Raw genomic sequence first — 23323 nt, 5'->3', positions numbered from 1 at the left:
ATTATGTATAAAACATACAGTAAGAATGTATGTACAGTAAAAATAAGATACAGTTGGAAGAAATTTTGATCGGTTAAAAAACAACTTTGTAAATACATATAAATTTCATATCTGTCAAAGGCACTACTCACGTTTGGATTTTTATGAGATAATGACCCTGCCATGGTGAGCAAAGTCAGCATAAGTCAAATATATTTAAACAATTAAGCAACATTCACCTTTAATTAATACAATATGTGATGTGATCAAGCAAAATCAGTCGTAACTCAGAAATTTTCAGTTTCTTATAGGATAGTAAAAAGCATTTACAGATCAGGATTTTGCAGAAAACTCCATTGAAATTAAACAACTAGTTCCAAAGGTAAAGTTTCCAAAACAGCAGGAAGCAAAAGAAAGTATTTCCACTGTATGGCTATATCTCAAAATCAATATTTCCGAGTTCAGACTGATCATTCAGACTACATCACATATGTATCCTGCATACATATGGTACATAAATATATTAGTACAATTCAATAAATTCTATAAAATTAAGTATGTAATGGAGCTACACATATCCTGTTGTCTTGTTTAATTGTAACTTTTTGAGTTGCTAAACTGTTCTTCTTTATTTCTTACAATTATATACTTAATATAGTTCAACTTGAAATAGGCAAACATGATTCGTTTGGGTTGATCCAAAGCCCCAACCTTCACTAGCAGTTAACTCTCAGGGTGCTCCAGTCACACTGCATGCAAAGTTTGTTTGGCGTAGGTAGGTGCTGTGTATCCAACACTGTGTACCCAGTGTGCATTAACACTGATCATTCTACATAAATCCAGTAATTTCAACAGTACACATCTGGACCAGAATAATCAACTTGTTCAATAAACATTAGACTTTTATAGAGTTAAATAAAATAATGCCCATTGAATTGAATCACACACTTGTTTTTGACCTCACCTCATTCACATAACCTGCCATGGTGTCAAATTTTTGAATGATTTTATAGATATATAAAACACCCTGGCTGAAATTTGATACACTTTTGATATGTGTACCCAGTGTGCATTAACACTGGTCATTCTACATAAATCCAGTATCTTGCCTATTACAAGTTTAACAGTACACATCTGGACCAGAATATATTTATAATCAACTTATTTAATCAACACTACACTTTATATTATAGAGTTAAATAAAATAATGCCCATTGAATTAAATCACACACTTGTTTTTGACCTCGCCTCGTTCACATAACCTGACACAAGGTCAAATGTTTGAATTACTTACCTTGAGACTAATTTATGCAAGAACATTCCCCATTCATGACCACTGACCAGGCACTATTAATCGCTGGCATTATTATGATTACATTTGTCAGGTTCTCTTACAACTGCATTATTTCTTGCGTAAACAGAGCTTGTCAAATGTATAACTGACAAAAGTTCGTCTTCCTGTAAGTTTTTCCCACTCATCCAGGTTCACCATCTCTGTCTGTGACTCCTCAACAAAGATCCCTGTGTTGTGTACACAACCGTTGACGCTAACAAACACCTCATCATCGATGATGAAAGCACCAGAACTATTGAGAGGTACAAGTTTCTGTGACTGGATAGATGTTATATCAACAATGTCTGTTTTGGCACGGAGGTCAGAAGTGCTGAACGACAGTAGAGTCACTACTGGCTTGGTCATCAGTACATCTGATTCATTCACTACATGTATATGTGTGTAAGACACCAAGAAACACTGGCTGTTGTGCACCATAAGCAAAGGAATAAGCTTCTTCTTATTTGGTTTGGCTTGTGATGAAATGACTCCTCCCAGCAACTTTTGATCATACCACATATTGCTTTTTGGGTCATACAGATAAAACCCTGGGTTAGCATACACAAGGATTCGTCCCTCAAACCCTACAGCAGACATACTTCTACATGTTCTTTGCACTGGCAACGGAGCAATCTCGCCTGGTTCAGACCACTTACCACTCTTGAAACTATATCGCTCCACAGACGCCTCATTTACACCACCAATAGCATAGATGTAATCATCCAATGCCACCAATGTGCACCATGACCGTGCAACTTTCATATTCTCCAGTCCTGTCCAATCATTCAGGCGTGGACTATATACTGAAAAGTTTTTTGTCTTAATTTCCCTCCATCCTGACTTATCGGTCCGATACAAACCACCTGCTGAGTACAGATCCTCATTGGCAACCAGCAAAGTATGGTCAATGGTGGAATGGCGTTTACCATTAATTTGCGGGCCACAGAAGGGCACTCGTACCCAATCTTTCTTAACCTTGTCATAGTACCAACTTGCATTTTCTCCATACGCAACCAGAGGTGCCTGAAAGAATTCAAATTACAGAAAATGCAATACAGGATTAGAATAGAGTGGCAAGTTTTCCGTGATTTAAAACAGTAAAAAACACAGAATTCCGTGATTTTCCGTGCATGGTTTTAGATACTAAATTTAATTTCAATTCCGTGTTCACATTCGGGTAAAAAGAAGTTACTTGCATTGTCTTTTTAGTTGTTTAAAGCCTGATATCTTTGAAAACAGACTTCATTTTCATTATTTCAACCTCACATCTCATTATTATTTCTTCATTTTTATTTTTCTCAGGGAAAAAAACATGTTTTCCATGAATTTCTGTGTTTTCCGTTTTTTTCTTAAATTCTGCGAATTTGTCAGTTTTTCCGTGACACAGAAAACTTGCCACTCTAGATTAGAATATCGGATCTGCAAATTGATTTTCACAAAGATTCTCTCCATTTGTGAGATTCAAACTTGACCCTCGTAATCTTTCAAAGTCTACTCTAAACTGTACATGATTTGACAAGAATCAAATGATACCTGTAAAATTCCATTACAAGAATTAAGATTTATTTTTACATTAGGCAATATAAATATATTAAAGGAGTGGTATTGATTCACCTGTTGACTTGGGCTAGCCTGAGAAGACTACAGACGAATCCGACGAGCCAAGTGATGGTCAGGATTAAGTTGGCCATAGCTGGGGGCCATCCGCACCAAACTAGCTTAGTTCGTTTGGATTGCGATCCAAGACGCCCACTATTGTGAGCACAACAGAGGGCATAGCACTTGCGTCGCGTCACGGGAGCGGTAAACGCTGCACGCCTGTGATACTGGCATCACGTAAAATGGATGGAAGGCCCCCAGCTAGGGCCGCCAGTGAGGTGTAGGAATGTGTCAAGTCGGATTCGTGTACAGAATCTGATAAAAGCCTTGAACTAAAAACTTCACTGCATTGAAACTTCAAAATAAGAGCATCAACAGCTGCCATGTCCTGGCTGACGCTAGGATTGACACTTCATGGACAAAACATAGCAATGTACAACATCTTTTAAATACACTACACTTATGACACGTCGTAAGTCTCAAAAATGTAATAGGGGTTTGTAACAGGAACACATTGCAAGTTGCAAGTTTTTTGAAATTTGCAAACACTGAAATTTTTGACATTTAACTGTCCTCGAAGTTAACTTTATACCATCCGACCATTAAGTGAAAATTTTGACTTTTGTATTGAAGACCTACAATTTTAGTTGTTTGAGAAAAAAATGTAAGTTCAATATGAAAGGTCAAAATTTTCATGATTGACAGCTTTTCATCCCAGCTACATAAACTGTAAGTACATATCATGATAATAATCAAAATTATTTGATATCAGGACATTCCTTGTATTCAAAATGCAATTTGGTGTGTCAGATGTCTCACAAAAAATATGTGAAAACATCGCTATCTGAGCCCTTAACCAAATTAAAGTTACTTACCGTCACTTGAGTTCTTGTAGCACACAGCTTTGGGTACTCTCTAGCAAGCGTCAGAGGGTGTTGGTCACCAACATCTTCCAATAAGTCTGCCACTGCTCTTAACAACTTTGTGACCTCTGGCATCATATTGAATTCTGTGATTTTGCGGTGCAGATGTTCTTTCGGGACAAGACCAAGACGCACTTCTCTGAGGAGCTTCATAGCATCTACTTTACGCTTGGGCCAGTCATGCTTCAGCCAGGCTAGTACTGCATCTAGAATCTGCGTAATACAAAAATAAGGTGAAGAAAATCACACAAAAAATACACATTTTGTCTGACAGAAATGATCAGGTGCATTACTAGCCTGTTGCTCACTCATTCTGTGAAACATGAAATTTTCCTCCCATCATATTCAATTGTTCATGAAGTTTACTTGAGTGTACCATGAAGACATACATATTTATATACTTTTGCCAACCTGATTTTACTTTTTTACTGATTTTCACCCAAATTTCAAAAAATATGTACAGTAACATATAGGAAAAACTTGTCTTAATTAGCATTTATTTTGGCAATTTATTAGTTACACCTTTTTTTATAGTTGATCTACAATGACTGGTAGATCTACAATCTAGGATGATATACAATTTGCGGTCCATGCTAATTGTACTTTTTAAGATACAAAGGTTTGATGTTTGCCATATTTTCACAATTTTGTGCACAACCCTATAGTGCTCACCTGTCCGGCTTCTCCATTGCCACATCTTACATGTTGAATTATAAATCTCAAAGTAGTTGTCCAATTGATTTGGGAGTTTTCGTATTTGACAAAGAACATGATTATCTACAAAATGACACCAAACTTTCTACAGTAAGTATTATGGTATACTTTTAGAATGAACCAAACCCCGGGAACCAAACTTGAAGTGTGTAGAAAGCATTTTCATGTTACGGCTCCTCCATTTTTGGGTGACCTATTTGTGTCATGCGACCATATGTGCTTTTAAAGTTGGCATAAACTTGGATCTTACATACCGTCGGGTGCATTACAAAGTGACGGATGTTGAAACCCGGGGCGTTTTACATGGATGTTGATCGCAAATTCATCAAGAAATGGGCATCAGGAAAACAATGATTGGGCATATAGATTAGATTATAAACTTAATGTTCAGTTTTTATGTCTATTAAAAGTAGACATGTGAAAGTTATTTTCAAAATGTTAAAATGTTATACATCTCACATACTGTAATGTAATAGATTGCCAAAGTTATCCGTCATTATTGAATAACCATTTTTTGTGAAATCGCAACATCTGTTACTATGGTTTTACCCAATTGATCAGATTTGTCAGTATGTAATGCACCCGACGATTTATATTACATAGATGAGTTGATGCGCACGCATCAATCATATTTTGTTTAGGGCCCATGTTATTTAAACTACCGCCACATCACAATAAGGGCATTGAATAGTGTAGTGGTTGCATGGGATTCACTCAAGCATATTGATATACCAGTCCCTTGCCTTTGTTGAGGTCAAGTCATCTATATATATATTCATTATTTATTTCACTATACAAACCTCTCCTTCATTTTTGCTTTGAAGTTTTGCTATGCTAGGGCTCTGTAGGAACCTCACAATGCACTCTGCGGACTGCAGTTGCAGGAAACAGTCCATCTTGGTAAACTCCAGAAAGTTGTGGACTAGATAATCATTAGCAGCAAAGGTCAATTCAGCCAATCGTGCAAAGTCATGTTGCTCATCAAAATCGGACACTGCCATGATAGTCTCTATTGATAATAGTTTGCGTTTACATAAGTCTTGTATGTATTCAACACACATATCAACTGCTTTTGGGAACTGTAAGTAGCAGGCCAGTGACAAGGTGTCCAATATAGTGGCTGAACATAACCGGATATTTCCGGTGTAGGCATATCTCAGCAAAGATCCAAAAGCCGAACTGCTTCCTTCTGTGATATCAAATAAATCAATGTTATATTTGTTTATATGTTTTGTTACTTTATAATCTACATTGTATGTAATGTAACCTCTCTGTATAAGCCCACTCCTGTAGATGGGTAATTTAAAAATGCAAAAATGGAGATGTGCTTATAACCAGAGAGGCTAGTACTTGAATTTAAAAAAACAAGAATCTAAGCTAATTGAACAGACAGTAGTACTTGAATTAAAAAAAAACCACAATCTTCCCAATTTGTTTAACATTCATGTATGACTGCCATCTATGTTGATGTTTGAAGTATGGAATGTCAATTTGTAACTGATATGTTTTTTATTTTTCTATATGAGAGCAACTCATTGATTTGATTAAAAAAACTTGGCCAAAATTACTGCTGGGAGTTATATACCAGAGTGTACCCTTGTTTTTAGAATATTCTCAAAATAGGGGGTGGGCTTATTGCCGATGGTTACGGTAATTGTAATATTCTAGCTTTAAAACACAAAAAGAGAACAAAAAGCCCACATTGTACAATCACCATTAAAAACACAAATTTTTATTCAGGGGGGGGGCAAAGTAAGCTAATTTTGTGCAAAATTGCTACAAAAAGTGGAAATTTTGGGTTTTTATTGGGTAAGAATTCTGACTGGGGGACCTTTGCCCCCCCCCCCTCCCCGGCACCACCACTGAACATACCTTGTAGTGTCACTTCTGAGCTCTTTGTTTCCTTGCATCCAGAGGTGTACATAGCCTTGAAATATCCACAGTGTACTCCAAGCACCACCTTGTGAGCAAGGTAACTATCATCTCCAATCTTGATGGTGATATCACACATGACTTTCTCTTTACGCAAGTCATTCAGTCCTGACATGAGGTCTGTTTTCCAGGTTTTATCCTGCAGGTAAACAATCTCATTACTGAGTTTCTTTGATGATGTCATGATGGTTGTAGTGAGCTGAAAATAAGAATAAGGTTTCATTGATGAAATATCATGAGTGCCCTGGGTGCCACCCAGTGCCGTACTATTACGCTAGGCACCGGAGTTTCGCGCGATTTAAAAAGGCAAAATGCGCGGCCGGTTTTTTATAAAGCGCGAAAATGCGCGAAAATTCAAGTCAAAAAGCGAAAATCGTTTTCCACCACTTTTGTATCCATTGATGAAGTCGCACGCAATTCAAGTAAATCAAGTATGCGAATTCTGCACCTATTTCACACGTGCTAGTCCGATGTTTTTCTCTCCATGAAGTTGATACATTATGTGAACAATGCAAATTTTATGTGAAAAGCTACTACTGTACTGTACAATAAACATTTTAATGCATAACTGTACTTTTTTGGCGTCCATACATACATACATACATACATGAGAGCTTTTGTTACACGCCATTTCAAAAGATCACAGCGTGAAAAACCAAAACATATGCAAAAAATATACAAGAAACAATTGAAAAACAAAAGAAAAATGAAGCAAGCAAAATTATGTTTGCGGAAACAGGTGGGTTTTGAGGCCTGTTTTAAAGGCAGAGACTGTTTGAGCACTTGTTTGAGCACAAATGTTGTTTTTGTCATGAACTGATTCGTATATCTCGCGTGCGCTCTGTGACTTATATCCTTCCCTTCTTCGCTCAATCAATTATGCATATGATTAATGACGTCACTCATACATACGATCGATGTAAAGAATTAACTACCACACATGGTAACACGTCATGGAAAAAATCGGACATTTGCATATCATGGAAGGGCTTCCGGGGAGGATATAGTGCTGGTCTGGACTCACGTAAACAGGCGCTGGGCCTGTATCAAATGGAATATTGGTGAATTTACATTGAAAAGTAGTGTGTTTGGCAAAATTCTCAAAATTCACGATGGACCACCAAAATCGCGATGGACCCCCAAAATCGTGAGAGGTAGACAAAAAACCGTTCCGCTTGTCCAAACACTCAAGTATCAGAAGGATGGTCCACACTAGCGTGATTCACGTAACCTGAATATGGATTAAAAAGCTGTCACATAGAACCATGTGCTTCTATTGTCCAATTTGCCATCAAGATTTCATATGGAAACAGTTCAGACCCAGTACACGATCATGTCAGAAATTAATATTTTGTTCTGGGTCTGATTATTCAGACTAGGTGCCACCCTTATTAGGGCGCCGAATTGACTAATTCAGCATCGATTCTGCGCCCCCTCCTAGCGATTAAAACCATAATTTTCGCACACATTTAAAGGTGGGTAACCTGATTGACAATATCATCCCTCCACTTTACCTCATCACTTTACATGTACCTCATCTTTTGAATTTCAATTGAATGAACACAGCTTCCGTATATCATGTATTTCAAACTACAGCATGAACAAATGACCTTGGATACAGTAATTAAAATACTAACCAATCATAAGTGAGTTGGCATGGTCAGATAACTTCTGAAGTTCTGTGTCACGCACATGCGAGCCTTCATCACTCAAGTGTTTGCGGGCGTTAGTCACGCTGTTGTGCAGCTGTGTTCATTCAATTGAAATTCCCAGTTATAGCGTAAGCAGTGCGCTATTTTTCGACCTTAATATACATGTAACTAGCCGAGCAAACTTTATAGGCCTCGTGCCCGTGTGAGTGTGAGGAGAGTTATTGGGCTCCATATTTGTTAATGTTTCGGTTGTCGGCGCGGGCGCGGCACGTATAATAGACGACCTCTTGTCACTTCTACGCGATCGCAATTCACCAGCGCGTACCTGGACCACGGAAGTAATAAAAAAATTAACTTTTGAGAAATCCAAAAGGAGTTACTGTAGTACAAAAAAGCTACCAAAATACCAAATAACCCAAATTCTTATTCTACACTGGAAGAACAGCACTCCCTTGCTCAGATTGACAGGAGTGACCTGTTACTGAGCGACATATGCGGAGCTTGGTGTTCACTTTAAGTGCACCGATCTTTTTTTTTTTTTTTTACAACATGGCATAACTGGGCATTAACAGCAGAGACAAATAAATCATTTAGAAGCTGCTGACGAGGATGCACCCAGAAAGCGATTAACCTCCCTGCTAAAGCTGGCCCTCGATCTAATGGCTGGAATTTGGGCAGGTAGAGAATTCCATAATTGGGCTGTAGATGGTAGAAATGATCTTTCATGGCTGACAAGGTTTGATCTTGGGACTTCCACTGCTAGGTCATGGGATCTCACAGACCGTCGCAACCTGGGGTCATGGACATGGATGTCTGGCATCAGCTGGCATAACAACTCAGGGGCCTCCTTGTAAAACATACGATGGAAGAGGGTGGCTGCTCCAACTGCCCTCACGGTGGCTCAATGGCTGAATACGATGATCTTCATACTCATTTGTTGGCAGACCAATGACACGCTTAGCTCTATTTTGGATGGAGTCAAGCTGAGCTAGTGAGGTGGGAGTTGCACCAGTCCAAGCACTGCTGGCATATTCCATTTTTGATCGTATCATGGCCTTGTAGATGATGGCTCTCTGTGCAGGTAGAATATAGGGCGAAGCTCTTCTGAGGAGTCCCAGTCGCTGACCGGCTGTCTTTGACATTTTGGTGACTACTTGGTTCCAGGACAAGTTGTTATTCAATGTAAGACCTAGAAGGTCCACGCTTTCAGCTTCTTCAAGAGTTACACCAAAAAAGTGAAGTGGTGGATGGTTGCCATCAGCATCTCTTCGGTTGGAGATGGTAGTGGTTTTACATTTGGCAGTACCAAACAGGACATTCCATGTCTTAGCCCATGTTTCGATCTTGGCCAAATCCCGGTTGAGAGATGCTGCAGCAGGAAGTCTATCTTCTCTGGATTTGATGAAGGACATAATGGTAGCATCATCTGCGTACAAGATGGACTGATTGTTCAGATCTTGTGAGATGTCGTCAATGAAGATGATAAACAGGAGAGGGCCTAGTATGGAGCCCTGGGGTACCCCAGCATTGATTTTTTTTCGATCCAGACTCCCTCCCATTCAGGACGACCTTCAGTGATCTATCTTTGAGATAGTCTGTCAGCCAAGCATGACGAGAACCTGAAAACCCTAGTGCAGAAAGTTTCTCAAGCAGACCAGTGTGCCACACACGGTCAAAAGCTCTGCTGATGTCAAGGCAGACGACCCGTGCTTCTTCTCTGTTGTTGAGTGAGTTGGCAAGACATTGCGAGACATATGTTAAAGCATCTGATGTAGAGTGACCAGCCCTGAAACCAAACTGCCGAGGGGAGATCAGATGATGTTCATCCAGGTGTTTCCACATTTTCTTACTAACGAGCTTCTCCATCACTTTTGACATAATACACAGCAGTGAGATGGGCCTGTAGTTTCCAGGTGTATGTTTATCACCCTTCTTGTAGCATGGGATGACATGCGCACACTTCCACTGAGCTGGCATGTAACCTTTGTCAAAACATAATTGAAAGAGGCGGCGAGTGGAGTAGCAAGTTCAGGAGCCGCCATCTTCAGGACAAGAGCAGGAACATCATCTGGGCCAGAAGCTTTGTTGATATCTAGCTTCAGTAACTCTTTCTTAACTTTGCTGGGCCAGAACACGACCTTGAGCAGATGGAGGAAGTCCTAGTGTGCAACTCTGGGATACTTTTGTTGTTGTCTTCTTCAGGGATGGTAGATTTTTCACAGAAAAGGGAAGATAAACATTCTGCCTTGTCTTCTGAAGAGATGTGTGTATTTCCATTTGCCTTCAGTACTGGAATTTCAGACTTTCCACCCTTCCCAGCTAGGCTGCGTGCTGTCCACCACCAGCTCTTTGACCCTGTTTTCAGTTCAGTAGTCATCTTCTCTCGCACCCGTATTTTGTGGGAGGATATAGCCTTCGGGAAATAGAGGTGTAGGTGTTTCGATGCCTGATTATATTCTAGGCGAGACTCAGGTGTTTGAAGCGCCTTCCATCTCCTCCATTTGCCAGTTTTCTTCTTTAAAGCCTCATCACACTCCTCATTCCACCACTCAGGATGATTGACAAAAGAACGAACAGTCTTTTGTGGGATATTGCTGTGCATCGCTGTCTGGATGGCACTTGTGATGTTAGAGCAAGCAGTCTCCGGGTCTTCTTTTGTCAAAAGCTCATTCCACCTGACGGCAGCCAGGTCATTTCTTAAGTTGTCCCAATCAGCTTTTTTTGTACATCCATACATGTCTTGGAGGGATGGTTCAGAGAGAGGAGACACCTCTAAGGCAGTTTTGACAAGGAAGTGGTCTGAGGTACCCACGTTGCACTCAATCTCATTTGGTGTGAATAGGTTTGGTGCATCAGTCATGATGAGGTCAAGACGATTTCCCAGTTGGTGGGTTGGTCCATTGACAATTTGAGTCAGTCCGTGAGAATTACACAGATTTAGTGCAATCCTGCCTTCTTCATCAGTTGGAGATCTGCTGCCAAGCCATTCCTGATGGTGACAGTTAAAATCACCAGCTAGGATGCAGATGTTGGCCTTCGTTTTGGATAGCAGGCGGTCTAGGTTTTTATCATACCATGCAAGTGATCCTTTTATTTTATTTTTAGGGCAGTACACCAACGAAAGTAGCACAGTTCCACTTTCAGATTGTATGGAAAACACCATCAGCTCATATAACTTTGGTTCTAGGTTGGTTTCTCGCACTATAGGAAAGCCATTTTTGTAATAGATAAGACAACCGCCCCAACCACTGTCATCGCTCCTGTCTCTACGCATGTGAGAATAGCCATTGATGTTGATATGTGAGCTATCATCTGGCACAGAGCTGTCAAGTTTTGATTCAGTAATCAAAATTAGATCTGGCTTTGAAGAAGGTGGAGCGAGCTGGATCCTTGCCTGCAGCTGTCCAATGTTTGATCTTAGACCTCTGATGTTTAACAGCCATAAATTCACATTCCTTAATCGTAGTCGTTGGGCGTTTCCAGAGTTAAATCGTCGTTGAATCCGTTCCCATTTCGAGGCTTATCCTTATAACTTTTAGCGACAAACTATGCAGAAATAGGGATGTCAGCCCTTAAGGAGGTTGTAAAGAAGCACCCTACGGGAAAAACCAGCACAAGATATACAGCACGATTAACACTGCATCTCTACAAACAAGGTTGCCTGTGCGGGCAAAGGTCATTCTCTGCTTCTTCGACATTGCTCTGCAACAAAGTCTCCCTTTCTTCTGCCTACTCATACCTGCGCCGACTAACGATTTCATGCACAATTGGTCAATCACATTATTGGTCTGTTGCTATGATTGTCAGACGATTGATTCATGATTCAGCCAATCAGAACCCCACTTCCGTGTTTACGCGCTGCACGCTCTTAAAATGTAAACAAGTGCCATTCTTCTCTGATTGACAAAAACTCAGAAGATCATTCATGCATCTAGACTGCGGAACTCTGTCCTCAATGATAGTCAGTCATTTATCTTTTGGTCGTTATATGACTATCATTTGAGGACTGAGTTGTTATGATATATCTTCCGAGGAGCAATTTCAGACAATAGCTGGGGATTAGTGGGGCAGAGGTTATCTATTGAATCCTTTCATGACCACTGAAGCATAGTCAAGTCTGCCAAGGACACTCGGCATGAATTAAAAGACCATGTCAACTCTCGACAAAAGAATGCATGCATGTCAAATGTCATACGACACCAATTTGGTGTTTGTTATGCTCCTCGAAATTAGTACCGGGTACCTTAAAAGGGCATTTCGTGATCCACAGCCTCATCCCCCCACTTTTCTCAAAAAAAGTTGAGATTTTTATATCACTGGAATACGTCTGGCTACATAATGTTTATGTACAAAATATTTCTTGCAGATTAATTCGGTTAGCAAAGATGTCATGAAATTTGAATTTCGTTCTGGTGCACCAGAACGAAATTACAACGTCTGTATTGTATGGAGCAGTGTAATACACATAATCATGCATAACTCGCAAACGCAAAATCGGAATCAACTGAAATTTTGGGAATATGCATTTTTCGTGGATATGTACTGAAAAATGTCATAAAAAGAGGATGCTAGGATCACGAAATACTCCTTTAAGTCTGTCATGCATCATGTCCACTCTGTCTGACATGACATGTCTGAAAGTGAAACTCCTGTTACTTTAACTAGTCTAAGCTTATTATTTATTCTGTCGGTCGGACATCCGGGCTATCTCTAGTCTCGGGCCCAAACTGCATGTGGCTCACGGTTTGTTGTGAACAACAGAAACCGGCTGTGAAGGAGGCTACATAGCGGTGTTGCTGGAGTGACCCTCAATTTCGGAAAAAACGACACTCGACCATTGAATTTAATTTTAAGTTTGTCAGTATATAAATTAGGGGTTCATTCATATATTTTCATGACTAAGCGGTTGTTTATGCCCGAGGGGCCGCTTGCGGCCCGAGGGCATAAACAACCGCTTAGTCATGAAAATATATGAATGAACCCGTTCCTACATACCAGAACATTTTGTGATTCTTATTTCATTAAAATAATAACAAAATATAACAAGGAACATCATAAAAAACGATGAATTTCCTTCGTTTTCATTACCCCGAGATCGCACATCCGGGCCCCCGGGCATAAACGCTGTTTATGCCCGGCTCTCGACTCAATCACAGCGCCGTTATATAGCGAGTATGTATGAACGGTAAATCAAGTAAGTTTCTTCCACTCTGAAGACTTAGAAACGGTTGTTTGATTCCACTGACTATTTGCGATCGAAATTTACATAACACCAATGACAGAAATCATCAACAAAAATCGAATGTTTTCACTCGACCGTGAGTCGCATCATCAACCGGAAGTGACGTGGCACGGACCGACCGAATACGGACAATAGATAGAGGCCGTCAGCCTTTCGCCATCTTGTGGGTACAAATGATCTGTGTGTTCATGCGTCGGACACTACGCGCAGGGCGCAGCTTGGCACGCAGCTGTTTTCGCGCCTCAACGCGGTGATCTTGCTGCTCACGCATGGAGATCGAACGACCATTACAGCGTGTACCAAGATGGCGGCATATGACGTCACGCTGACGGCCTCTATACACGGTGTTAGGCTACATATTTTTCTTTTGATTTTGGCCCGCTTATTCACTTTACCTGTCTGTCTGTGATCTGAGTGTGTCATCAATATTCAAGTATAAAAGATTTCAGTGGAGTGTTATTATAATAAATTCTCCCGCTATCTACTACAAAAATATACCGGAAGAGAAACTAAATCTTCAGCAGCTCGTCGTATAGTAAACTGGACTTCTACATTTCATGCAGAGGGGTGTTTTTTTTTATCAGCAAACTCAATGCTTTTATTAGGGGCGCACCATTTGATTGCCACGAGAAGGTGGGGAGGGCATGGGCTGGGGAAAATATGGAAGAAAAAAACTTTGCCTACTAGAGAAAAGGGAGGTGGGAGGAAAGATCTTTTGACATGGCCAAAAGTGGGGGAGCAATTTTGGCAGAAGAGCATTCAGAATTCACATACGGTACACATTCAGTGGCGGCATTACGGGGGGCATAATATTTTTCTTGTCACCCCCCACAGTGTCATCGACCCTATATCTTCATAACAGGAATCGCCATGGTAGGTTAAATCCACAGCCACGATTAGCCATTTGGTTCAAACCTTTAAAGCTCTTTAAAACTAATAATTAATCGAGGGACATAACTAAGGCTACTCACAATAGCCGGGTAATCGATCTTGGTTGTGCGTGAATAAGCTTGTATACCCCATTGAGTTCAATGGTCATCGACTTTACTGCCTACAGTGAGTGCAGCTGTACTACACGCTGCACGCTGTAGGACCAACGCAATATAAAATGGTCAAATTTTGAGTTCAAAGCGCACGGCCAATTTTCAAAGCGCATTCTAGCGACTATCATATCTGTTCAACACGTATTTTCAAGTGTATGAGACCAAATCTGGTGTCTTGAGAAAAAAATCATGGCGGGAGATATTCATCATTTTCTAACCCAGTATCCGAAGATTTTCGTCTGATATCAAAATCGTGCATAGCAATTCACGTGTATCGATCCCGTGTATTCATTTTAATGTCCCTGCTGCACCAAATAATTATTAGCCAGGCGGTGTCGGTGTGCCCCCCCCCCAGCGGATTTTGAATAAAGTGGACTTTTTTTTCAAAATTTGGACATTTTTGACCAAAAAGGCATAAAGAAACTGAATTTTTCACTCGCTACACTCTCATGGGAATAAGGGGGCAAAACTGGGGCATTGGGCTGAGACAAAAATATTTTCGTTTCAGATTTGGGGGGGGGGGGCATCCGCACACCCCCTGCTTACTCTATTCCATAGCGTAAGACAATAAAATAATTGTCTTCCCCTTTCCCCCTGTCTTTTTGCTCTATGTGGCCGTGGTCCACAACACGGCCCCGGGGGTTCACTCGCATACCAAAGTGGTATGCATGCTCTTCCCTAAATGGCGTAATCACTAATCAGTGTAGAAAAATGTCACCCCTCTATATTGGCGTAAGGCTCTGAAAATCTTACCCCTAAAAATATGGCGTAAGAAACTATTAAAATGGACCCCTAAATGGCGTAAACTCTAAAACAAACCCATTGAAGTTGAAAAAATATACCCTAAACATTGAAACTTTACCCGAAAAGCACCCTTTTTTTGTAAAAACGTCGACGATGCCAGTGGCGTAGATTTCTTTTGACATTGGGGGGGATGGGGTTGGAAAAAATTTCTAGTGAATCCAGCACCTTTTGGCGACAAAATAAGTTTCTGGTACAAATGCGCGCGAAGTGCACGAAAAATTTTGATATTTTAAAGCTAAACTGACGAAATATGGTGCAAAAGTGGAATCAATGTGTGCGAAGCGCGCAAAAATTTGCACTTTTGGGGCTGAGGTTAATTTGGTCAGAAACCCATATTCAGGTGTCATTGAGGGGATGATTGTATGGACCATCCCCTGGCAAAATATTGGGGGGGATAAATCCCCCCATCCCCCCGGGATCTACGCCTATGGACGCCGCCACGTGCCACAAGGCCAAAAATCGACCCTTTTCGACATTTGGGGATGAGCATGAGTACCACTTTGGTATGCGAGTGACCCCCCCCGGATGCCGGCCCACATGATCCTGTTCAAATTAAACCTCAAAACTCTGGCAATTGTAGCCCTTAAAAGGGCATTTTGTGATCCACAGCCTCATCCCCCCACCTTTCTCCAAAAAAGTTAAGATTTTTATAACACTGGAAACCTCGGCTGGCTACATAATGTTTAGGTACCAAAAAATTCTTGCATAGGCCTATATTACTTCGTTTAGCAAAAATATTGTCAAATTTGAATTTCGTTCTGGTAGGCCTATACCAGAACGAAATTACAACAGCGGGCCTATGGAGCAGTGTAATACACATAATGATGCATAACTCGCACTGAAACGCAAAATCAGAATCAACTGAAATTTTGGGACTAAAATAAGCTTTTTTCATGAATAGGCCTATCCCCGGGGGCCTATCTACTGAAAAATGTAATAAAAAGAGGGTGCTAGGATTACGAAATCCTCCTTTAAACTCAAATTTGGAAATTTTTGGCTCCACAGACTATCATTTGGTGTTGGTCCAATTTTTAGTTCACTAGACCCCCGGGACTAGACTTTGTGACTAGACAGGCCCTCCAAAAATTTTGAAATTTCAATTTTTCCGGATTTTTTTATAGGACATCGTCGAGCTATCATCGAGCTTTTGGTTTGTTCCCTAACGTGTTCATTTTTGCGATAATCGATTTTTTAATAATTGATTGATGATCGGGTCAAAAAGTCATAATTCGAGATATTAATCCGCTCAAGTTTGTGTTCTTTTCAGTTCATTTCGAATATTCATTGAAAACGTAATGTTAAGTATATTACTTTAATTAGATATTCATAAAAGAGTATTCTCTATGTTTTCGAATCTTTCTTTCCACGTTTTTTCACAATTTACTACAAGTTTAATGCGAACTATTTGGAGTAATGGACGTGGTTGATAGGTGTTGCTAGGCTAAACAACCTGTGTACTTTTTACACTTTTCACTGCGGAATTCGTAAGTTCTGAGTTCATAAGAAGTGATTTTGCTCTATTTTGCGGACATATAACCTACGTAATGTTTACAACAAACTACTATTTTGTAGGACATCTCGATGTGTCATCTTGAGCTCTGAATGCATGTATCCCAATGCACCGGTAAGCAAAAATAGGCGTTAAGCTTAAACTTGGCCTCGTTCAATGTGCATGGCTGCCAGTAGCCCAAGGTACTCACACCTCCGTCACTGTCTACGATTTCCACTGTCCTTCTCCGTACGATCTGAGACTCCTGAGCATATCTGATTATCTGGTCCAGGGTACACATAAAATACCACTTTTTCTCATAAATACCACTTCCTACCATTCCTCACATGAAGATGCGACTTAAAAACAAAACATATTTGCATGTTTGGTGCATATAGTCGTAAATTCTGAGCACATTTGTATTTCTGAGCACTTCTCTCCAGTTTTATTTGGCGACTTTTGTTTCTGCACATGCAGTAGTAATTACTTAACTTGCTTATTTTGCTAATTAATTTACCTTTCTCGATTATTAACTTTTGGCGATGAATTAATTCAAAACAATAATTATTGACAGCAACTGATGTTTTAAAAATGTATTTTGTAGCATAAACGCGGCGATCCTGACTTTTAGACCACCCGCGCTATATAGGGCTAAAATATTACTATTTCATCAAGGTTTAATATTCTAACAAGCTTAAACTAAAAGTTTCATCTAAGGAGTCAAGCTTTAAACTATTTAGCAAAAATATCCAACAAGCTAAAAACGATTTTTACCCGTTTTTTAACAAGCTAAAACCAATTTTTGAAAAGAAGCTTAAAACGTCAATTTTTTCATCGTAAAAATCATCTAAAAAATCTTTTAAAATACAGTGACCTACCTAATATTACTAATCTATGTTTCCGATGATATCCAAGAAGCTAAAATATTGTGAAAACGGGCAGGGCTTTGAGTAATGAGGGAAATTTCGGGGTAAAATGTATCACGTTTTTCGAGAAATTCGCAATTTTGAATAAACAATGTCAATGCAGAATTGCGCCACGCAGTAAAAGCGATGTCAAACGCGCTTGAAAATGCATGATACGCTATCGTAAATTACCGTCAAAACGAGCGTACATCAAGCGCTTGTGAAAACTTCGGAGCTGGCATCACCGGTTTTGTTACCAGCTCTTTTACGTCAAAAATAGCTATAAAAACGTGAATTTTGGAACAAAATAAAGCTTGTTCGATGGAATAAAAGGTATGTTTGTACAGTTGAGAACATGTTTAACCTTGTTGCAAAAGTTTAATATGATAAATTTGCACCTTATATAGCTCGGGTGGTCTAAAAGTCAGGATCGCCATAAACGCCCCCCTTTTGGAAAATGCAACACCCCCTGGGGTGACTATTCAAGGATATATGGTTATGGTATACTAATTATTCAGCAAATTTCTAAAGCGGTGTCCGCATGCTCTTTCTGATTATTACTTATTGGCACTCCATTTCTGCTAGCTGCAACCATGGCATGCCAAGATGGTCAGCAAGTCCTGTCCCAGATAACACACGGACGTCGGATATAAGGAGCTAGCAAAGTCGACCGGACGTCGGGATTCGTGTCGGGTGCTCATCGGGGGTGCATCCTGCCGTCGACATGTAAAAGACGTTGTTCCAACGCTGGGCCGTCGTTTTGCCTACTGTCATGCCGATTTTATTCCGATGTTTAAAAAGGGTTGTCCCGACGTGGGACCAACTTTTTCACCAAAATATTTAGCCACGGAATATCTTTTGCCGATTTCATGTCGACTTGAAAAGGATGTCGTTCCGACTTAGGGCCAATATGTTTTGCCGGCTACGGACATGCCTTACTTATGCCGACGAGAAAAGTATGTTGGTTTTACTTACACTTTTTGCCAACGGTCCTGCTGATGGTATACCAACATGATGGTCCGACTTCTTAAAGTACGGCAACGGAAGTTGAGAAGGCATCGTAGTGAGGAGAATCCTAGTTGTAAACACATAAAACCATGACGTAGTCATACACCGACCATGATAAAGTAAAGTACATCATGTAGTAAATGTATGACCCCGTGGTTAAACATGTTTCTGTTGACCGTTTTCTTTCACAAATATCAGTAAACATCTCTGCCTACCTGTTTCGAGATTTAAAAAAGATCTAATATAGCAATACATTAGGCCCTAACTGATTAAACATGAGTAAATTTGATGCAGTTTAATAGGTTTACACGTTACAAATTCAAATTGGAAGAAAAATATTTAGAAAATACTTACTTGAACCTGCATATATAGGCCTAAGCTAGATCCTTCTACTTCTACGCAAGTGCTTGTCAAAGCCCGCTCGGCAACTAGACAACACTCATCACTCTTCAATGAATACGAGCAGCAATCATATAAACAGTAATGTGCAGCTAAAACGATATAAATTTTCCATAACTTCCAAAAAATATTAACGATAGGCCTATAGCGCTTGTCTCTTAGTGCCATTTGAATTTCAACTGCACGCACTGATGTACATAATTCTACGTATAGCGTGCTGTACATGTGGACGGCAACGGAGGCCAAAAGTTCACTTCCAACAGGGGTTTTAAAAGATCAGTTCATGTTATAACGGTTTTGTATATAGTCTCATGAGCTGCCTACTCATTTCAAAACAAACATCGTCATGATAATAGCTAGCCTATGGCTGGGTCATCATTTCAACTCTAAAATCGAGATTATAATATTGCTAGTAGCCATGTGCCTATTTATTTTTGGGAAAATCTTTTAGTTTTATGCGTTCATGTTTATTATTAAGAGTGACGTGAGTTTTATCATTGTTCAACACGTACAGGTAATATACAGAACAGGTATAAGATGAGCCATTGCCGGGGGAGGGGGGCTATGAATTAATTACTAGGCCTACCCCCATTCCAGGTAAAGAAAATTTAAACCGCCAATTTTGCAGCTTATAAGTTATGCAAATAAAGATCGTCCTATACGTATATACGGTTCACTGTCGTTTGACCAACGTTTTACCGACTACCCATAAAAGACGTCGTTACTTGGCCGTAGGCCCGACTTTTTTTCTGTCTATGCATGAAAGACGCCGGCTGACTGTTGTTGGCCCGGACGTCCTTCCAACTATCTGAAAAAGACGTTGTTACATTGCCGTAGGCCCGACGCCGTTCCGATGCAGCAAGGGCGACTCCGACGTGTTCCCGCCATGTCCAACCCATTGCCAACGTAGGCCCGACGTATCGGTGTTTACTGGGGTGCACATCCCCCATTCCCAGGCCTGATGATCTATATTGTGTATGTTGTACATTAGGTTTCACTACCTGAAGAGAATTGATCAAAAATTGAATTGCCTGCTGCGGTTGGTATCTGTCAATGAGTTGACCACATCACCAGGCTGTCAGTATAGCTAGAGGCAGTATATGGCACACATGGGTAAATGAATTACATAAAAATGACCTCGTATGGTATTTAGTTCCCAGGATGTGAGTTTTGCCAGAGGCAATTTGTGATTAAATATTGATCCCTCACTACAAGAATAATTACTGTCGATTTGGTTGAAAAAGGAGGTGAGACATGATCAAATCTCTCAAAACATAATGCGAAATCTCCCGATCTCCAGTGAAGTTCTTCCCAGCATCTATGATGAAAAGTTCAACTAGGCAATTTCATTTTAAAATAAAAAATAATCATTGTACCGTAACATCTTTCATTTCAGGTTTTAGTAAGTCTTCATCATTATGCATCGAGGAGGTTCTCAAGAATTCCACTATGACCTGGTGAGTTATTGTTGTGAGTTTGTACATATGTGCTTATTAATATCATCACACTTTGTTGGAATCAAAATTGATTTCTTACAAACTCATTTATTTTGCGATATTCTAGTGGAAATTTGACTGATTCTTTGACTCCCACACTGTGTACCTAAATTATCACAAGTTGTTCATTTAAAATGGCTTCCACACAGTGGTTGCTACATTCTAACTTGTTGTTTGATAGTCTGCAAAATGATTCAAATTTGTAAAAAGTATTGCTTCCGAATTAACAAATGTACATAATTTATATAAAATGAATTATGTACCGGTACATATGTATTATGGTTATTGTGCTACATTGTACATGACAGAAGTTACCATTGTTGCTGAGTGTGAACACTCTTCAATTATTTTGTAATTTTCTCCAGAACTGGGGTAGCGCCAGGCTGCATTTTGGGGTCCCAGACTCACCAAAATACAGTTCGGACCCCCTATTTTTAAATTTTCTGCCAGTTATGGGATTCCTGCAGACCCCCAGCTTTTCAATCTAGCGCTACCACAGACATACTATTTATGCTGCATTTGTGCAACTCCGACTTACCAAACTCTACTACGGACCCCCTACTTTCAGATTTTCTGCAAGTTCAGGGGTCCCTGCGGACTCTGGAGTGCTTTGTTCTAGCACTATACCCCTGCTCCAGAATATGGTTTCAGTGCTCTATCCAAAAGTAGCCTACATTGTAACTACTCTACCTGACACTGCCTAACTGCTAAACTACTGGAAATGTACCTGTATGCTAAATTGTTCATTTGTTGTTTTATCTACCTTTACAGAATCCTTACGACAGCTTTATGCGAAATCACCTCAAACACTATGGATACTACACAGGTCAGTGTGTACACACATAATGTACAGATATATTATTGTGTCAGTGCAAGAACATTGTATATCTGCATTTTTGCCATTTTGCAGGTGTTTACTTATTGTTTTTTAATGTTTTAATTATATACTAATTAAGATTTAATTAACCCCAACCATACCGTGTACTGCAAAATTTTACTCTATAAAGCCACTGCAGGTCATGTTTTTTATACTGGGACCCTAAAAAAGGTGGTACTGTCACATTTTGCTTAATCATTTTGTCTACTTATTCCTATATTTTTGCTAAAATTCATCATGAACAAATGGTTTTGGTCTTATTTTGAAGATAAATTATTAATCTAATGAATTAATAACAAATACAATTAAACAAATGTATTAATTAATTACAACAGCTTAATTAAGTTAATTAGTCAGGGTGGTGCCGGAAGTGGAGGAGCCGGGCGGAGGAGCTCTGTGTAATTCCAATGGGAAGTTGATGTTCATTAATAAAGTTTATGCACTTTGTTGCCTAGTAGAAGTAAAAATGCATTTTGCATAATGTTAATCTTATTTTTTAACTTTCTATAACTATAATTGCCTAGTTAATCTTAATGAACTTAGTAATTAAGGATTTAACAAGCTTTTAATTAATGCAGTGGAATGTGGGTCATACAATACAATGGGCTGTAATTTTGCATGCATGCATATGAAATAAATTTCAATATTGTTTTATCTTTGAAATATGAAATAAATCTTCTAAAAGGAGATTATTACAGTCAAAGGATTTAATCTGATGACATATTGATCTCTGGTTATTGTTAAATAGTTTATTGATGTAGGCTAATTGTACATGTATTGTACATGTACCTTTGTTACTAATTATTCACTGAATATTGATTTTGGGAACACCCATATAGGAATTGGATATTTAAATTTGATATTATAGCAATTCTGTAAACTATTTTGAATATATTTTCCAAATTTAATGGTATAAAGGGAAATTTTAGATAAATTAAAAAATTAATTTACAACTTTTTTCACACCCTGTATAACACAATGGGCTTAACAAATATAGTGCAAACTATACATTTAATGAAAGGACTAACTGTGTACATTCCAAATATCAAGTTCATTTTCCAATTTAATATACTATGTAGAAATATTGGGGCGGTAAAGAAATTTAATTTTTTCGGTATTTTTCAATGGAATCACCCTGTATATTTTTTGGTACACCCTGTATATCCATTCAAACTTTACAGATTTGCAAACATGACAATATATGCTTTCTAAAAATGTATACTTTTACTAGTTTGGGTGAAAACTTTTTGAAATATAATCAGAAATACAAAAAAGGAGTTGATTTTTGACAAATTGCAAGATGTGACACAATTGGGTCCCACCTCAAAAAACATGACCTGCAAGACTAAGCACTCCACATGATACGATTGCGTAATCGTCCTAAATCACATATACACAAAATTGTTGGCCGAGCAATTTTCATACTTGTGGCTTGCTATCCCTGTCTGCATCCTCCGTACCCGAAGGGTCGGTGGTTCAAAACCGCACAAATTTACACATACATGTATTTACTAGTATTAGTCCTAACACCCATAAATACCATGATGCAAACCACATGATGCAAACCCAGGGTCTGCGATGACACAATCACCCTAAGTGCTATAATATGCTCACGGAATTTGTAACCCGTGTGGCTACCGGTCGGTGATTGTGTGCTTGGCATGCGGGGGGGTCTAAGGTTCAATCCCGGTGGTGCCAAGTGACTTCTTTGTTCATCTTCTCTCCTTTGTGTTTCTTCTTTAACTTCCGATAGCAAAAAGCAGGGTTGGGTTTTATGGTTAAATAACATGTATTTTTCCAGATTGATGATGTGAGATGCCGTTAAAGTTGTATGTAAAGTGCTTTGTTCATACTTGTGTTAAGGCAATATATAAATTCCGTTAAATGTTGTTAAGCATTTGAATGAAAAGTAAAATTCCTAAAAAGTT

The 23323-nt window shown here is 39.4% G+C and overlaps 3 protein-coding genes across 8 annotated transcripts in view; 1 reads left to right on the top strand and 2 right to left on the bottom strand.

Moving 5' to 3' along the window:
- Nucleotides 1-467: 467 nt before the first annotated feature.
- Nucleotides 468-13861, bottom strand: LOC140155315 (kelch-like protein 15). The gene is made up of 5 exons (XM_072178106.1): nucleotides 13770-13861; nucleotides 6421-6679; nucleotides 5349-5737; nucleotides 3787-4047; nucleotides 468-2335 (listed from the first exon to the last, which is right to left on the bottom strand). Exons 2-5 carry the CDS (start codon nucleotides 6662-6664, stop codon nucleotides 1382-1384), a joined length of 1848 nt encoding a protein of 615 aa, XP_072034207.1. The 5' UTR covers nucleotides 6665-6679; nucleotides 13770-13861; the 3' UTR covers nucleotides 468-1381.
- On the bottom strand, nucleotides 10231-11406 carry LOC140154472 (uncharacterized). Its single transcript, XM_072177040.1, has one exon. The coding sequence runs from the start codon at nucleotides 11404-11406 to the stop codon at nucleotides 10231-10233; it is 1176 nt and encodes a 391-aa protein (XP_072033141.1).
- Nucleotides 13862-16636: 2775 nt separating the features above from the next.
- The window catches only part of LOC140155314 (cytosolic carboxypeptidase 2-like), a 49597-nt gene continuing 42910 nt past the window's right edge, over nucleotides 16637-23323 (top strand). For 4 of the 6 annotated variants that reach the window (XR_011859372.1, XM_072178103.1, XM_072178102.1 and 1 more), the window contains exons 1-3: nucleotides 16643-16845; nucleotides 20419-20479; nucleotides 21290-21344. Coding sequence is in view for 4 of the 6 variants with exons in the window: in XM_072178103.1 (XP_072034204.1) it covers nucleotides 20441-20479; nucleotides 21290-21344 (94 nt within the window). In the remaining 2 variants the exon portion in view is untranslated. Of the gene's footprint in view, nucleotides 16846-20418; nucleotides 20480-21289; nucleotides 21345-23323 lie in introns of all 6 variants that reach the window. The other 2 variants (XM_072178101.1, XR_011859371.1) reach the window with 2 other exon arrangements.

This window comes from Amphiura filiformis, chromosome 6 (genome assembly GCF_039555335.1).
Source record: "Amphiura filiformis chromosome 6, Afil_fr2py, whole genome shotgun sequence".
Classification (NCBI taxonomy): Eukaryota; Metazoa; Echinodermata; class Ophiuroidea; order Amphilepidida; family Amphiuridae; genus Amphiura; species Amphiura filiformis.
This window is presented reverse-complemented; position numbering and strand designations above follow the sequence as displayed.

Coding starts and splice junctions, on each gene's coding strand:
- LOC140154472 (XM_072177040.1), bottom strand. CDS start 11,406: ATGCGTAGAGACAGGAGCGATGACAGTGGTTGGGGCGGTTGTCTTATC.
- LOC140155315 (XM_072178106.1), bottom strand. CDS start 6,664: ATGACATCATCAAAGAAACTCAGTAATGAGATTGTTTACCTGCAGGAT. Junction 5,738..6,420: donor CTCAGAAGTGACACTACAAG/GTATGTTCAGTG, acceptor TTGATATCACAG/AAGGAAGCAGTTCGGCTTTT. Junction 4,048..5,348: donor AAAGCAAAAATGAAGGAGAG/GTTTGTATAGTG, acceptor TGTATTACGCAG/ATTCTAGATGCAGTACTAGC.